Below are 17,831 nucleotides of genomic sequence, written 5' to 3' on the forward strand. Positions count from 1 at the left end.
AATTCGTAGCTTACTTCGTGATTGATAATCATAAAATGTTTTTACTGCTATGGGCGTCTCTATTAGATTATTACTCTAAGCTATTGACATATTATCATGAATGCATTCAATTTAACCGAACTATTGGTTTATAAAATATATGTTATCAATTTATTGTTATTTGCTATTCGTGTATGACCACATGTTTACTCAGATTGTAAGTTGTACCGACGCTGACGTGACGTCACATCGAATTAGGTCAAATTTCTTGTTCTTGCATATTAAGATAATATTTTGCAAATTTGCATTTTATTATAATGATACATTGTATGTAAAATGCATTTTTGGATGATTTAAAAAAACATATATTTCAAATTTCTATTATCTTATTTGTTGTTACGTGCAACATAGATTTCATTAATTAGTTATTAATTGAGTGTAAACTACAAACCACTAACATGTAAAATTTCCGTATTAAGGCAAGCGCCGTGGGGCAGTTGGTTAGACGACTAACTGTAAAACTGGCGTTGCGGGTTCCATTCCCACCAGTTGCGGGAAAGACATTGAAGAAAGATTTTTTTTCAATTGGTCCAGACCAAGGTGTTGTGGTGTATTTTTCATAGCTTTCTTTCCATATCCTCTCTTTGCTCCTAGCTGACAAGCCTCTAAAATAGAGGATTAGCGGGTTATTCTTTTTTTTATGAAATCTCTTCTTCTTTATGTGCCATATCAGGTCTCCCCGACGTTGGCGATCACTCTGGAGGATGCATTCCGGTCCTGCGCCAACTGGAACAGCGCCTCAACCCCGCGCACTCCCGCCCAGTCGCGTTTGTTTCTCAGCCAGGACATCTGTCGCCTTCCAACTCCACGCATTTTCTCGATCTTCCCCATCATGATCAGCTGTAGAAGCGCATATTTGCTTCCGCGCACGATATGGCCCAGATATGAGAGTTTTCTCTGTTTTATTGAGGACGGTAGTTCTTTTTCGGCACTGGCTCGTCTCAGCACCTCAACGTTATCTGTCCACGGAATTCTCAGCATTCTCCGATGAAGCCACATTTCAAAAGCCTCTAATCGGTTCATGGAGTTTATTCATTTATTTATTTAACACTTTACAAACATATACATATAAGGGCGGGCATATTGCCTTAAAGCAGTTTTTTCCTACCTACCCAAACCGTTCAGTTTGAGAAAATTACAAATACAACGACGTATTAAAAAAAAAATTAATAAAAAGAAATATTTGCGTTCTTATAATTTACCCAAATATTTAATTTTGACGGCCATTTTCAACGAGTTATAAATAACTCTTTTTAATTAGAAAATGGGAATCAATTTGGGGTAGAGTGGGATTCGAATCACGGACCTTTGGTCCGTGAGTCCGAGATACTAGCCACAGGACTACAACCCGAGTCATTGATCGATTATTGAATCTTACAATTTATACAAAAATTAAAAACAAAGATCAACAAAATAAAAATACATTAAAAGTTAACACTTTACTATGAAGAGAGGAGAGGGGATGGGAAGGAAAGAAAAAGGATAAAGGAACAATTTAAATATTTAGATAGTGACATTTCAATCTTGACTTAAATGTAAATAAAGAAAGGGCGTCTCTAACATTTGTGGGTAGATTATTCCACAATCGAGCAGCTACTACTGTGAAAGAGGAGGCCAGAAAATTAGAGCAATGACAGGGTATTAAAAGGGTTCTCTCGTCATCGTATCACCTTGAAGAGAAATGAAATCTCTCTGAAACTTATGTATGTTGGTTCTGGAGTACAGGAGGCCAAAGACATGTCATGTGAATGAGATGTTTTATATCACAAAAGAAGCTGGATCTTCGGTGAACTATATGTTGAGCCTGAGGATGTGAGAGAGCTCGCCTAAGGCTTTCAATAATTTATTATGAATATCTAAATCGGGACAGAATTTTTTGACCCCGTGGTAAGGTAAAGGCGGAGAGAAGTAATTAAATCCTAACAGTTGTTTTATTATTAGGATACTCAGTATAACAATATTATATTTCTAAAGCAAAGGTAAATTAAGTATATTAAGATTACAACAAATGCACATACACAATTGGGATATATCACGTCTTTTTTAACAATTTTAAAGTAATATAGATCTGTGTAATACTAACTTATTACAAAAGAGATGAAGAACATTTTAGAGAAGGTAATATAGAAGTCAAGGCATCTACAGGGCTTATGACCTATCATTGGCTGGTTTAAATGGCCACTTTACAGACTGTGTAACATTCACCATTTTGCCCATATCTAAACATCTATATTCCCTCAATTCTTTCATCTGTTGATGTTTGTGAAGTTAAAGAGCTGAAATCTTTATTTATGCGGGTAAGATTCATCTAATTGAATTATTTATCGAACAGGTTTGCTATTTTTATTATTAATATGTATTTCATTGCTATGTAGTTTATACGTAATACCTTGTGGTGAAAAACGCTAATCGAAATGTGGTAGACTGGGATTTTAATCTTAGATCATTGTGACCATCGAGAGTCCACAACACTACTACGGAACCACAAAGCGGGGCTTACCCGTATAACCGGGCGGCCTCCGTGGTGTAGTGGTCAAGACGCTTGACTCACGCACGGAAGGTTCCGGGTTCGATTCCAGGTGAGAACACAAAAAAAAAAAAAAAGTGATTTTTCTCAAGCCTGGTTGTTTTGTAATATAATTCACCACTGTAATTGGGCCTCCTGGTCTGTTGTGATGCAAAAAAATGAAATGAAATGAAATGAAAAAAAACCAACTGAATTCAATTTTGCACGTGGTTTGCACCATAGAATTACCACCTGCTGAAATCTGGTTTGCACTTTTGGGCGTAGTTTGCACCAAAATTTCACTAAAATAGTACCTACGAAAATAATTTGTATTTTGCACTCTGCAATTATACATCAAAATTCTTATCAAAATTTAATAATAAACTCCAAGCAGGTACCGCTTTTTCACTAACGCCCGACAATAATAATAACATTGTATACAGACAGTGCGATAAATGTTAAAACGGAATAACAAAAATATTTTTTCTTTTGAGAGAAATAAGATAATATTCTGTTTTTCAGAAGGAAAACAGGTGATGTTATTGTTTTCAACGTTAGGTAATTGAGTTTCCTATTAACTGGAAAAATGTAAGCATAAATAACATAATTTCTATGTCATTATTATTGAACTCGTATCTGATAACACTAATATTACAAAGACATGTTGTTTACTATTTTATTTACGCATAAAATGTAAAATATCTCTTCAGTCAGTTTTATATGGGTCTGAAACCTAAAAAAGAAATTGGTCAGAAACTTAAAGCGGAATTTCATTGCGACTGGTGGGACATTTGATTCCAGAATTCGACCAATTTTGAGTAGTAAATATGCCAGTTTACAATAGAGTTTTGGTGCCCACCCTAATGTGTGGAAGTGAAGTATAGATTTGGAAAAATAATGATGAAATATGTCGAATGCTCTCAAAATGCGATATCTCAGGCAAACGTGCAGTAAAACTATGCATGATAGGTGCACAAACGTCAAAATCCGTGACCTATGTAAGGCTGAGACAAGTATTATCGACAAATTCAAGGAAGGAGCGCTACATTGGTTTGTACATGTAGAGCGAATGGACATCAAAAGAACGGGTAAGATCTCTACGATATATTTATTAATATGCACCAAAACATTAAGAAAATAATAATTCTGTACAATTTTTATAACCACACGAAATAGATTCCACTACAGAGGTGATAAATGGAAATTCAAAATATAAATATGTCGTTTTCCCACATAAGAAAAATTAATTCCGGATGAAAAAATGTTTCAATTTTTGAGTTATAAATAAAATGGATTAAAATCATTCACGACCGGGTGGACGAAAAATACAGTTCTACGTGTGAAATAGAACCAGAATTCTGGACGAGTGTTTCCACTCGATAACTACACTGAGGATATCCCAAAAAAGGAAATCTAGTTAAGATAAGTCTGCCGCGTAGTATAGTAGTTGTCGCGTTCGCCTACCATGCTTTAGGACTCGTGTTATATTCCTGGCAAGGTCGATATGCAGCATATGTTTTTTTTATTATTATTTGTATTTATTTATTTTGTTTGTAAATTTACGATACTTACATAACTTATACTTACTAAACTAATATAAAATAATCGAAATAAATATACCTAACTTAAATTTATTAATAATTCTCATAATATGGATATTATTTATCATTCATTTACACAAAACGTTTCGGTCGAAAAGTAGAGACGCGTCCAGGTTCTCCGAGACTTTTTAATATTAAACCTTTATTATAAAGGTTGTTTTGAGTTCCAGCCAGTTTCATCTTGGAAAGCCTGGAAGGTAGTTTTACACTGCTGGACTGGCACCTAAAACTTAAGGTTGATACCACCCCTTCATATAACAGATGGTCAAGTTACACATTTGGACCAATACAGTACGCTCTACATCATCGTATGCGGATGATGAGGATATGATGATGATAATGAAATCGCGTGGGGGATTATCCACTATCCTAAATTGTGTTTTTTTCCGATTGATATTCAAATTTTTTTTGAGCAATTTAAGTAAAAATCAGGACTCGTTTAAAAATGTTGCATTTGCATAAAAGATTTCTAACGAGTTGTTCCACTATTAGGTGTGTTTATTGTAAACATACAATTTATATATGTACAATGTTATGATTAAATAAAATAATAATTTACGCATTAAACAACTCAGATATATTTCGGTATTGAAAATAACAGTATCGGTTTCAGTTTCAGTTTCGGCCAAAAATCGGCCGAAACTTTGACTCGGCAGAAACCTGAGATCGAGATGTGTCGGATTACGTTTGACGTACACGGGTTTACGTATTTATATTCAAATATAAAAACAATAGTCCTATTCGACATGTTGGACTGTTGTCCATTCAAATAATTAGTGATTGTTTTGCCATTGTCAAACACAAAAAAAACTAGAGTTATTATGTGATTTATTAACATTAGTTGAGATCTAAGTCTTTCATATTTATATTTTTGTAATTTCTTAGACATATGTACAACACAATAACGAACCAAAAAGCATTAAAAATAGACACATTTTGTCATTCAATTTATGCCTTTGCATTGGCGTATTTTATTTAATACTTTTGTTAATGAAGTCGTTTGGTTTAACAATAAAAATATTTTTGGGCGTTTTGAGGTGACCTTTTACTTATTTAAGTAAGTTTCATTACCAATTTCAGCAGAAACTAGAATTGAAGCTGAGATTCGGTTCTTTCAGTCGGTCTCTACGGATAAGCACTTTTGCCATTTCACTACCAATTGAACAGATATTTATGTAATCAGTTTTTTATCAGTTTTCTGAACCATACTTAATATCTTCAATGAGTAATTGGATATACCTGTTACGTAAAGAAAACACGTGATATGTTGATTTTGACGTATTTTTGTTGTGCATTATACTTTGTACTTTATGTATCTTGTACATACATGGGTTTAGTTTAGTCCTTAAGTGTTTATCAAGCGATTTGACACATATTCCATCATCATTATTTTCCTATCCGTATATCGATCATTTTTGCTACATGGAAGGTTAGCAGCCTTTCACTTTAGGTACCGATCCACGAACAGTGAAATATTACAGTCTAGACTCTAGAACCATTATTAACATCAATATTAAGGGTTCAACATGCCAACAATTGAAGCAACTGTTGCACAAACGTTGATTTTTAAGAATTAGCCGGTCGTATACTATTTGTAGAACTTCATAAAATTTTTGTTCTGTAATGATTTTTTTATTTTATGTTTATAAGACATTTTGATATATTATTGCCTCTTGTCGCGTAATGTTTGTTATTGTGATGTATACTTCATATATCGGGCTAAATAAAAACATAAGATTTGAGTGCAAATAGCTGCGGATTTGGATGACACAAAAAAAACAACTTTTGTTTAAAATGTAATAAACTGCGATTTTTTTTATTATTTTAAGTACACCAGGTACCTCGAGTACAAAAACAGTGAGCCATAAATATCTTTACGATGAAATACAACAGCAATATTTGCTTAATTTGGATAAAAAATATATATATATATGGATGGGAAATCACCTTTTGTCAAGTAACAGTGATAAACCAAATAATTTACGAACTTTAAAACAAAGGTTTGCGTACTTTAAAACACCAATAAAAGAAAAATGGTCTTAATCCAATTGAAAAGAAGCATTATATCTCAAAACCAATGAAGCATGGTTAGAAGGAATAATTGAAAATGCCTTATTACCCATAGGACAGTTGTCGGAAGAGGCAGAAAAAGCCCGAAATAAGCACTTTCGGTTATACCGTGAAAACTATGTTCTCGAGGGAGGAATGTAACTTTGATATATACAGTAGACTTCTGTTGAGTCTAAACTCATTATTATTAAATAGCATGAAACAAACAAAAAAAAAACCAAGATCATTTTGCCCTGAAACAATCAATATGTTACTACCAGCTGACCCAAATATCGAATTCAATATTTCAGACACGGATCAAGAATTATCTATTAATGAATAATCAAATCCAAAATATGTATTTGCATTTGAATTATTAGTTTGTTCCTAAAATATTTTTTGTTCGTGAAATTTGTCATTAAAAATAAATTTTGTGTTTTTAAGTTCACGTGTTTTTTTTTCACTTTTTTGCGAGTAAAATATTCTAATTTTACAAACGGTAATACTTTACACAAAAAAATATAATTTAAAGTCAAAATGTACCGTAAAATAATTTTGACCGCCTAAATCATTTAAATCAACGTATGTGCGTCGACCTCAAATTGCTACTGAGATAGACTTTTCTCAAATAGTTTTTCAGAACTTTTATCTGAGAGTACCTAACCCCAGCCAGTCAAAAATAATCCTCCCAAGATACTTTCGGAACTGCAAAACAGCGTTCATCAATTAAAACATGTTATAATTTTAGTTACCTGTTAAGTTTAGAGACTCCAGTTGGACACAATGTTTTAAACAAGTTTGTTTTACACATATGTGTATTATAATTAAAGGTACGGAATTCTCGCAAATAAAAAAACAGAAATATCGCAAAAAATATAATTTCGCTTAAATTCGCATATATTATGCATACTACATATGACAAAAAGCCGTTTACGAGATATAGGCGCATCAGCAAAGGCTGCCACCCTATAACGAAAATAATAATTATCCATTCTTGTTATCCATCATTATTTCTAGCAGAGATGCTGTATTACAACACCCTCGTCAGCCAATCTCGTCGTTTTCAATATACTTCATAGTCCTAACGCTCTTATATACCTGCGTAAAAAAATTCAATGCTTATCAGTTCATGGTTTACCTCTTCGTTCTAATTCTCAAGGCACTCTCTAAATACCCATCAACAATTTCTCTTTCTTCTCTAACTTATATAGTGTCCATGCGGCTCGACTGTGGAATCATCTCCCATCCACCATCAAAGATGTTACTACATTATCTCTGTTTAAATCACGTCTGAAGAAACATATCCTTTCTCTTCCTTAATCTCTCCTCCTTTCCTTTTTCCTCTTTCCTCTTTTTTCCTTTTTCCCATTGAGTAATAGTTTTGATTTAAGGTAATTTATAAACAAATACGTTTATACTTATTTGTTTATAAATTTGTATAAAACACTTAATTTTTTAAAATTACACTTCGACCGGTTTCGAGGTTACTACCTCATCGTCAGGAATTTAACTAACTTATAATTACACGCGTTGCTATTTATATAATAAAATATTGTATGAAAGAGACAGAAAATTAAAAGAAAGAGAGAGAAATGAGATAAAATAAATCATAACGGGAATAGTTTTAAAAGAGGACTCGATGTTAAATTTAATTGATTATTTATTATTTGAAGTTTTTGATTAATGGCTTTACTAATTTCCAATCGTTCTAAATTATCTAAACGAAAACCATTTTTATTGACATGCAAAATTTCTACACACGTTTCTTGATTAAATTCATGGTTTTCGGATATAAGATGATTTGCGAATTCTGAAAAATTATTATTACTCAGACATTTTATATGTTTTTTGATTCTAACTTTAAATATAGAAATTTGGGCAGTTTAACAATTTTTCTCTTCCACCCGTTAACTTTAGTAAAGTAAAAGAGCTGAAACCTTTATTGATGTGAGTGAGATTCACCTAGTTGAATTGTTTTACCTACTGAGCAACGCCTGAAAATATATTTAAAAAATGAAACTACTTTTTCGTAAATATTTTTGTATCGCATGATCAACATAATAAAAAATGTTTAAGACACGCTGCGATTGGTGTACCAATGCAGTGCCCTATGCACCATTAGGCGCGTAGATGATGATGATAAATGTATATAGCCTGCATATTTGTTTATATTATATATAGTATATCTAAAGCACGCTAAAATGAATTCTAACATTAACAATGTCACCTTATACTTTTGTTTTAATTTTTTATTAAATTCCCAAATGTGATTCGTTGCCTGACTCCTTAACTAACTCTTTGGTTTTTTGATAATATAATTTGGTGTATGTATATCATTGTACAATATTTGCAGCATTTGTATAATTACTTTTACTTGCATATAATGCACAAATATGTAATTAATAATATTTATTTAAGAATTGAGGTGATTGTGCCAAACAGCTAGACGAAGTGACTCGTCTTATCTTGTTGTCTGTATCTACTCACTCCAAATAATTGTCTGCCTTTATTTATATAGAGATAATACTTTTCTAAGCGTGTGCGCTTATAAGTTCATGCACATATCGCACCTTTAGGACGAAAACGACTCAACTCAAAAAATAAACTTTTGGGAAATTGCAAAAGAAGAATGTAAATTGGGACACCTTCGTATTCTTTCGTCGATTGTTTCGTATTCTTCAAAGTTAGCACCAAATTTAGAGTTGTAAATCATACCAAAGGCTTTTACCTATGTATCTTTGAAAAAATAAGCGTTTTAAAAAAATATATCATAAGTTTAAACAAGAAATTTATTTAATGAGTCATTATTAGACTGAAAAAAAAAAACAAAAGTACTTTGAGAAATAAGATAGTGAAATAATTTTATAAGGTTAGATCAGGTCACCAAACACATGTTTTTATTTATTCACGAAATGACATAAACGTAAATAAGTCACTAAGATTATCGGTAAGTCGGAACGAAACAATCACAAAGCTAAATTGGTCGTTTTAATACATTTTTAAATAAAGTAATGTTGCCATTTGTAGCGGAATAAAATTGACTCAACCGGCTTTCGGTCACTATATGTTTGTCTGTGTTGCGTCCTTCATACGGCAATGTAAACACAACACTAATTGTGTCGCTTCCGTACTGACACGGAATTTAAATTCTCTGAGTAATAAATAGACCAATGTAACGGTTTTGTCTTATTCCCACCTGAATGTTGCGTTTTTTTAAATGCAGAAAGATGGATAATGTTTAGTTAAGTCGTTTTATGATCTTAACTCATTTTAAGCTTTTTTGAGTTAAATCGTTTTCGTCTTAATGGTGCGATATATAAATTTAATGTTATTTTATCAAATTCTTCGATTGTTTCCCTATTTTACAGTATTTTCAAACTATTCTTATTTTTATTATTTAAAGTGGAGGTCAGTGCTATATAAGTTCCTGATGTCACTGCGATCTGTGAAGATCAGATCTATTGCGACGAGCCCCGTGAATTAATTCTCGCCCACCAACCCCGGGTCTTTAAAGAGCTTGGCTACTGTGCAGGGGGCGAGAGTTCTAATTTAGCTAAATCTCCCCCTCCAAGCCCAGATCCGTAAAGTATCATGCTTTTAGGTAGAGGGCGAACTCTTTAACATCCTCAGGTTTAACCGGTGGTCCCCCGAGGATGCGGCTTCTTTTGTAATATAAAGCATCGCTTTCACATGAATGTGTATAGGTGTTTCCTCATCTGCACTGTAGAACATATATCTAGAAGTTTCGGAAAGGTTCATTCTAGCAAGGATTTTTTCAATTTGCAATGCCCTGTAAAGACTTTAGTGATGACCTCCACTTGATTTCGGCTAAACTTTATTAGGTCGAAAGCAAACCTTTTGCAACTAACGCATTTTTTATGACAGTGTTTTGATATAGGTTACAGAATAGAATTGATCCGATGATTTTTTTAAAATTATTTTTTCTGCACATTTAAGCCTCTTTATTTTCTATCCAACCTGAGCCTACATAGATACTTTGGTGGTGGAGCTGGGTATGAGTAACCACATCCTCTCTGCAATTTTTTTGTATCTTTCCATTATTGTAATGGTGTTTATTTTAGCTGGATATCTCAAATTTTATTTAAATTTAAAATTCTGTCAAGTAGGTTTTTGTAACTACGATATTGTCTGTTGTATTTAATATTTTCCCCTTTTCTATATGGATGTGTGTCATTTTATCACAGGAAAGAATCACTGATCAAATATTAACTTCCTTCTCACCATCATAATAAAATTCTCTAGAATTTTGGCGTTTAAAGCAGATCAAAGATAAGATTCACCTAAAGTAAAAAAAAAACATATTTGAAAGAAATTAAAAAAATGTTTTTTGGATATTCCTTTACAGGTGACGTATTTAAGGCCAATTATGCCAATGTTGTATCTAAATCATTCCAACTCTCAAAAATAGGTATCAGTTGATACACATATTTCTTTGTCCTTAATTGACCCTAATGTAATGTTCCAAATGCTCCGTGGAGATATCGCTGAAGTATTATATCTCGAGATATCATTTTTCTTTTTTACCACGCTGATTTTGTGCTCCACCATCCCAGTGATGGGTAACCCGGACACGCGTGTCAGAGGTGGCATTTTAGGTGACACTCATCGTTATGAACGATCTTCGCCCAAAGACAAACGACGCGATTTTATCGTTTACTATGCTTACGTCGTTTCTCTTTTATTAACTTGCACTGCAAAACAGTTTCCTGGATGGAACACGACACCAGAATCAAGCCAAGTTTTTTCAGAATTTTGGAATTCTGAGCTAAAAGGTTACCCATCACTAGTCTAATGGTACTGGGGTTGTTTGTAAGAATTGTCTTATTTTGTTTGTGTTTGTAATCTTTCATTGTTTTGTTCCCAGGCGCCCCCCGCCCCGCAGCCGCTCCAGCGGAAGAAGTCACTGCCTGACGTGCAGGCGCTGCCCAAGGCTCCGGATGCCATGAGTCGCGAAGAGGTGTCCATGCTGGGGTCAGCTCGCAGAGAGGAACTGCGGAGAATGGCTGATGAGTCGGAGAGGCTGAGGGCGAACCCGCTGCTCTACCTCGTCTCCCCACAAGTAAAGGTCGGTAGCCTCTAATGGTACAGTCCTGCACCATCTAACACCGTTTTATTCCAGTTTTCCTTTAATTTAATCAACTGGTAAATGTTTTTTTTCTTGCATTTTCAACATTCTTTTTCGTTCGTGGTTTTATTTGTCCATCAAATTTATGGTGTGGTTTTTGAAAATGGATGATATCATTCAGTTTCCGATTGCTTTTTGCGTAACAGCTTTTTCCAATTTTGCGTGCCTCTTATTCCTGCGTCCTTAGAATGCAATTTGTCACGCTCTCTCGGGGGTAGAGAAAGTATCGCTACTACGTAATTAATACAAAAATACCAACCCCTAGAGAGCTCTCAGAATACCAGCCGTTTTTGCTGATAAATTGAACTTCTACGTTCATAATTTTTTAATACAAAATGGACAGTCGCAGCCGGTGTATCTGAGTGTATAAGTAAATCGCATAAAATCAGGAACGTTTGTAACTCAAACCTTGAGAATGGTCTCAAAATAGATTTGAATCGCATCTAAATATTCGTATGACTGAGAAGGTTTTATTTTGTTACAACTGTATACTTACATACATATACATATTATATACATACATCAAATCTCTTACAAAACACGCATTGCAGTAGTATTTATATTATTATAAGATGTACCTAAAAATATAATTGTTTTTTGTATAATATTTACATGCAGTAATTTTTGTTATATTTTTATTAGGTATGTGTTATGCTACAACATGTTTGAAAGCAGTACAACTAGAATGAGGCGGTTGAGTGGTTTTTTTATTATTGTTTCTTTTGTTAATAATGTATCTTATTTTATTTATTCATTTTATTTTATTTTATTTTATTTTATTTGTTTTTGCACCACAACAGGCCAGGAGGCCCAATAACAGTGGTGAATTACATCACGGAACACCCAGGCTTGAGAAAAATCTCCTTTTAATTTTGAGTTCTCACCGGGAATCGAACCCGGAACCGGAGGACGTATATCTTATCCCTTCAATGCCCAATTTTTCTAATTCTAACTTAAAACATGTTTTCATGTATGTTTTTTTTATGCAAATACTGAGAAAAATAATGAAAAAAAAAGTTATTTTTTTTCAGTTTTGATTGCGTATTTTAGTTTATGTGGTTAATATGCTACATCGGGCATTAAACGGTTAAAAAATACAAGAATGTAAGGAAAACAACGCTATGATTTTTTAAAGATTTAGAATTTCGGAATTACCCCGCCTGTGACGTCACTAGTTCTCTTCGGTGAGTAGTACCGATTCTATTACAACACTCATTGGTTGATTTAGAAGAACGTGTGACGTTATTTGAAGTAGTTCATTTTAATATTTTCGTACTTACCGCGTGTAAGAAAGCATTTTTTCGCCCTGTATTTTCTCATTAAATAAAATATTATTATTAAAGAAAACCGTTATTGAAAAATGATATAAATGAATTATGTAAAACATGCCAAACTTAAGAAACTTTATTTTGATTGTTTGTTATGTTTGTAATCATGATTTGATTTTTTTTCATATGCAAAAAAGAAATATTTCTCAATTTTAGGGGGCCATTTTCTACGAGCTGTAAACAACTCACTATTAGAAAATGGGAACTAAGTTGTGGTTGAGCGGGGTGCAAACCTTGCACCTCTAATCCGTTAGTCCCCGACACTAGCCACGGGACCACAACCCGGTTCAATTTGTGTAATACAGAAGTCGTAATTTTACTTTTAAAAAAGTGGAGAAAATTTAGTAGAGCTATTGATATTAGACGTAATTTGTAATTTATGTTTAAACCAGGCTGTGGTCCCGTGGTAGTATTGTAGACTCACGGACCAAAGGTCCCGGTTCTTGATTACCATTTTTCCATATTATATTTAAATTTAAACGGTCATAAACAAAGTTCAAAATTTAACCAAATCGTGACGTATTAGAGGCGTGGCCAATGCAATTTACCGTTTTCGCGGGAATTCAAAATTACAAATTAAAAATATTTTTGATGTTACTAATAAGTACAATTTTTTTTCACTACAGTATTTCATAGACCCTTATTAATTTCATCGTTATTAGTGGCGCTACAGCCCGTTGTGGGCCCTGGCCTCCTCCAGAATTTGTCTCCATTTGTCCCTACACCCTGCAGCTCTTCTCCAATTTGTCAAGCCAATCGCTCTAATGTCACTTTCCACATTATCCGATCATTTTAATTTTGGCCTGTCTCTGCTTCGTCTTCCTTCCGGAGTGGTATAAAGAATCTTTTTTGGGGTGTGGTTGTCATTCATTCCGTGCACATTGCCCAACTATTGTAATCTTCTTATTTTGATGAATTGTGCAATGTTGGGTTCGCCATACAGTGCCTCTAATTCATGATTTACCCGTCTCCTCCTCACTCCGTTTTGGTTGACAGCACCAAATGTCATCCTTAATATTTTTCTTTCAAATACTATTACCATATTTGGTCATTACCCAGCATTCGGCACCATATGCAATGATCGGTTATTAATTTAAAGTGGTAAAAATAAAAAATAAAAACGTGACATGTCCCTATTATCATGACGAAATCGTTAGTATTTTAGGGTGAGCCAGTGTTTTAAAAAATGTTAAATATTTACCTTATTTTCTTTTCAGGAATGGTTCTCACGTCAGCAGCTGGTAATGCTGGTACTTTTCATCAACATCTCCCTGGCCATCATGTTCTTCAAGTTACTGACGTAGCGCCCGCTCCCCGCGCGACGCGCCCTCCAACCCCCTACATTGACAAAGGCCCCCGGAAACAATCAAATCACTTTGACCACATTTTACCCTTATCTATGCACGTTTAATATCAGTTTTTCATAAAATCACAGAGAAAATCCTACAGAGTCACCATCTGCAAGTGCAATGTTACCACATGCATTTACGTGATAACCAAATGTCGAATTTCATTTCAGATTGTGACTGCGTTAAGTTTCTCTATGGTTTTCTGTAACTTTTTCATTATAAACTGCAGGGTAGGTCGTACATGGTATATTTTACACATACGTAATGTGTGAACCTTGTAAAGTATGCGATTAATTTGTCGACTGGTATCGTGTGATCGGGGCCTAATTTAATTATATATTATCGTAGACCACCTAAATTGAGGTATTTATTTCAAGAAACTATTGACTTCTTTACTTTTAATCATAATATTTAAATTAATGCGACCTTTTTTGGCCAATCAGTGAACGATAGTAATTAAAATATTTATTTATCAAGTAAAAGTCGTGTCTGTATTGCACGATTTATTTTCTATCGATTAAAAAAATACTGAATAGTAAAAGTATATAAAGTATGTACCTAATACCATCAATTGCAAAACATAATACTCTCGTCTGCATTTGATGATGATAGTGACTTTAGAACAGCTTTTATAAAAGAAATTGAGCAAAAATGGCCTTAAATTTTCTATCGCTAAGATGTTTCAATCGGATTTGTAGTATTTTTAGGAGAGTGCTCGGTTCGTAACCGAACGATTTATAATACATAGAATATGCTATAAAATTCGTGCATTAAATTCTTCTATAAAATTTCGATTTTGCATAATATTAAAATATATTACACGCACTTTTATTATGTAGAGGTTTTTGAAGATTCGCTGTAGTTTTGACCGTTTATCATCTATCAAAGGGCGCTTTCTTGTGTATTCTCGAATAACATTTTTAATATTATCTTCAGATAATTCGCTCTCTCGAGATACATTTAACAGTGTGTAATCATGATTATTTATGCACCAAATTATATTTCAATTGAAATTCTGATGTGACGTTTTCATATGATTGTTATATGATGTTAAAAAAATTGTGAGGAATTATTATTATATTTAGTAGGTTAAGGGATGTTTACTTATTCTGTTTTAATAATCACGCCAAAGCGAATAATTGATCCGAACGATTTTGAATTTACAATAATTGTAATGTTCATCTGTCAATTTTTACACCATGCAAACGCGAATAGTTTAATACATTGGATTTAGTTTGAAAAACGCGGGTACGTGTCTGATTGTCTTATAATTTTTATTCTACTGAATATTATATTTACGTGACGCATATTTCGGGTTTCCACATAAATCAAATTTCGTATTTTACACACAAGAAGAAGGTAATTCAATTAAAATAAAGTAGCTAGATAAACTAAATTTTCTATAGTCATTACCAAATTATGATCGGTGCACAAAAATCGAAATATTTTGGTGATTGTAGATTTTAATACTTATATCATATCGAAGTTTCCCTTTGTCAGATGAGAGCCGTTAAGAAGGATTACCTTCAATCGGTGTTGCGTGAAGTTGTGTGGTATTTCGGAAATCAACAAAAATCATTAATTTAACGAATCAATCCATATCGACGGTTTAGTTGAAGGGCAGCGGGGAGGCAATAAAAAAACCCTATTTTAATGACAAAAAAACTGCTACACTTCAAAATAACATAGCCGTTTCTAAAACATCACACAGTTTCATGTAACTTATTAGTTTGTATGTTAAAATATTTGACATAGAAAATATTTTTACACCAATGTAACTTTTAAATAAATGACTTTTTCAAAACTTTAAAGCTTTTATAATAAAATTATCTCATTAATGTACTAAAAAATGTAGCGTTCTTTTGAATAAATAATATGTAATCAAATATACCAACATCTGTATAATATTTTTATTCGATGTGTGGAGAGAGAGAATTGAGAGGAAGTAAGTGTTGGCATTTTTAAAAGAATAAAACTTTTCTATACGCGAATGAGAGTCGGCGAAGGAGTTTTTGTCGATTCATGCTAAGAAGAGGTATTTATTTACAATCAAGTTAGAAGTACGTTTTCCCAAAACTCGAATATTACCCTTGACTTTTCGTGACTATTCTGTGTAACCAACTAGAAATGAGAGTAACACTTTTTCAGTCAACAGTAAATTATCGCGTAAAGTTTTAAAAGACTTTTCAAATAGAAAATCCGAGTTTTAAAAGTTGTTAGAGTTAAGTTTTGTCAATCTTTTAAAGTTTATAAAATATAATATGCATATCAAGTAAGCTATTCTTTCGAGCTGTTTGATCTTACAATGTTTCTCTTCCCGTTAATTTTAATTTATTATGCATAGTGAAATAAATATATACATATTTATTATATTGAAGAGTGAGTGAATTTGTGTGCCTTCTGACTGTATTTTCCTATCATTTAAACAGGTTTTACTACTGTTATTGCCTTATCATTTTACAACTTAATATACGTTACATAAATCTCTGTAACTCGTGTTGCCAAATTTGGTCTTTAAAAATATTACTTGCTAAGAACATCTTAAACATTTTGATTCATTTTTGTCTGTCTACAGTCGTTTTTCAATTTAATAAATTATGAATGTTAGGTAAATTGTAAATGTTATTAATTGTTTATTTTATTTTCACTGTATTATTGGGCGATCGATTTTGTCTTTCTATAAACCATTCTTAATATTTATGTAAATGTGGTAAAATGTTGATGGATCATCTTTTAAGTCATTTTTACGTCTACATTACTTTTAATGTGTAAATCTTTTATTCAATAAAAAAAACACCTCAAAATGTAGGTGCCTATTACTGTTGAATTCAGAAATATGAATAAAATAGAATTTTTTTCTTATTTTTAATTCATTTTGATGTAAATAAAACTGTTTGTTTTGTAAATTAATTCTGCATAATGCATTTTTTATTTCAATTAGGCTCAATTATATATTTTATTACATCACTGTATTATTTATTTACAGTGATTCCCTATCAATTGTGTTTATATCTCCTGTTCTTGTCTAGCCTACCTTGAAACTTTTTAATCATAAGTTTTCAATAAATTATGTGTAATATTGTTCCGATTAACATAATTAATATTGAAGATTGATCTTGTTTTAATGTATCCAGTGATGTTTGTAAATAGATTATCTTGAGATTGTACCAAGTGGCAAGGATGTTGTGTTTTAGAAATGACAAGTTGAGGTGCTACGATGTTCAAAATAAAGTTTATTATTATTCAAAAACTTTTATTAATTTTCCTAGGCCCCTTCAAACAAGGTTCTTATCTATTTGAATCTAAAGAACACGTTTGTCAAATGATTTGCAAAAAAATATTACCAAAACCAACATTAATCTAAATATTGAGTTTTTCTACTGACATTTCTTGGTGGAACTGCATTTTAATTATAATAATAAAAATACGTATATAGTTTTATTCCACTTTATTTATAATTTTTTACCAGTGACCGGGTTTTGTCGTGACCGACATCGTCAGACTGGCGGGAGACTAAACAAATTTCTATGTTATATACAAGTGCAAGCAGGGGTTGTAAATCATTATTAAAGCTTAAAGAATTGCCCCGATAAAATAATACTAAACGATCAGGTAACACACGTTCATTCCCCATTATTGCATCCATTAAAATACAAACAATGAAACTAATCGATAAGAATTAACTGCCGGTAATTTTGCTTTCAGAGAATAACCTAATTACCTCGGGCCTAGAGGACATAGCTGTCGATGGAACTACCAACCAGCGGTCCCTGTTATAGTTTTAATTAAATTTAAATACATATTATTCAAATA

General features: G+C 32.7%; 1 protein-coding gene across 2 annotated transcripts in view; it reads left to right on the top strand.

Moving 5' to 3' along the window:
- Window positions 1-17,268, top strand: part of LOC148283295 (uncharacterized) — a 39,188-nt gene extending 21,920 nt beyond the window's left edge. For both annotated transcript variants that reach the window (XM_088223738.1, XM_088223739.1), the window contains 2 exons: window positions 11,081-11,281; window positions 13,887-17,268. In XM_088223738.1, the coding sequence (XP_088079864.1) occupies window positions 11,081-11,281; window positions 13,887-13,973 (288 nt within the window). In that variant the 3' untranslated portion in view covers window positions 13,974-17,268. The remainder of the gene's footprint in view (window positions 1-11,080; window positions 11,282-13,886) is intronic.
- The last annotated feature ends 563 nt before the right edge of the window (window positions 17,269-17,831 follow it).

Source organism: Micrasema longulum, unplaced genomic scaffold (genome assembly GCF_059751315.1).
Source record: "Micrasema longulum isolate JH-2025_06_02 unplaced genomic scaffold, ASM5975131v1 h1tg000250l, whole genome shotgun sequence".
Taxonomy (NCBI): Eukaryota; Metazoa; Arthropoda; class Insecta; order Trichoptera; family Brachycentridae; genus Micrasema; species Micrasema longulum.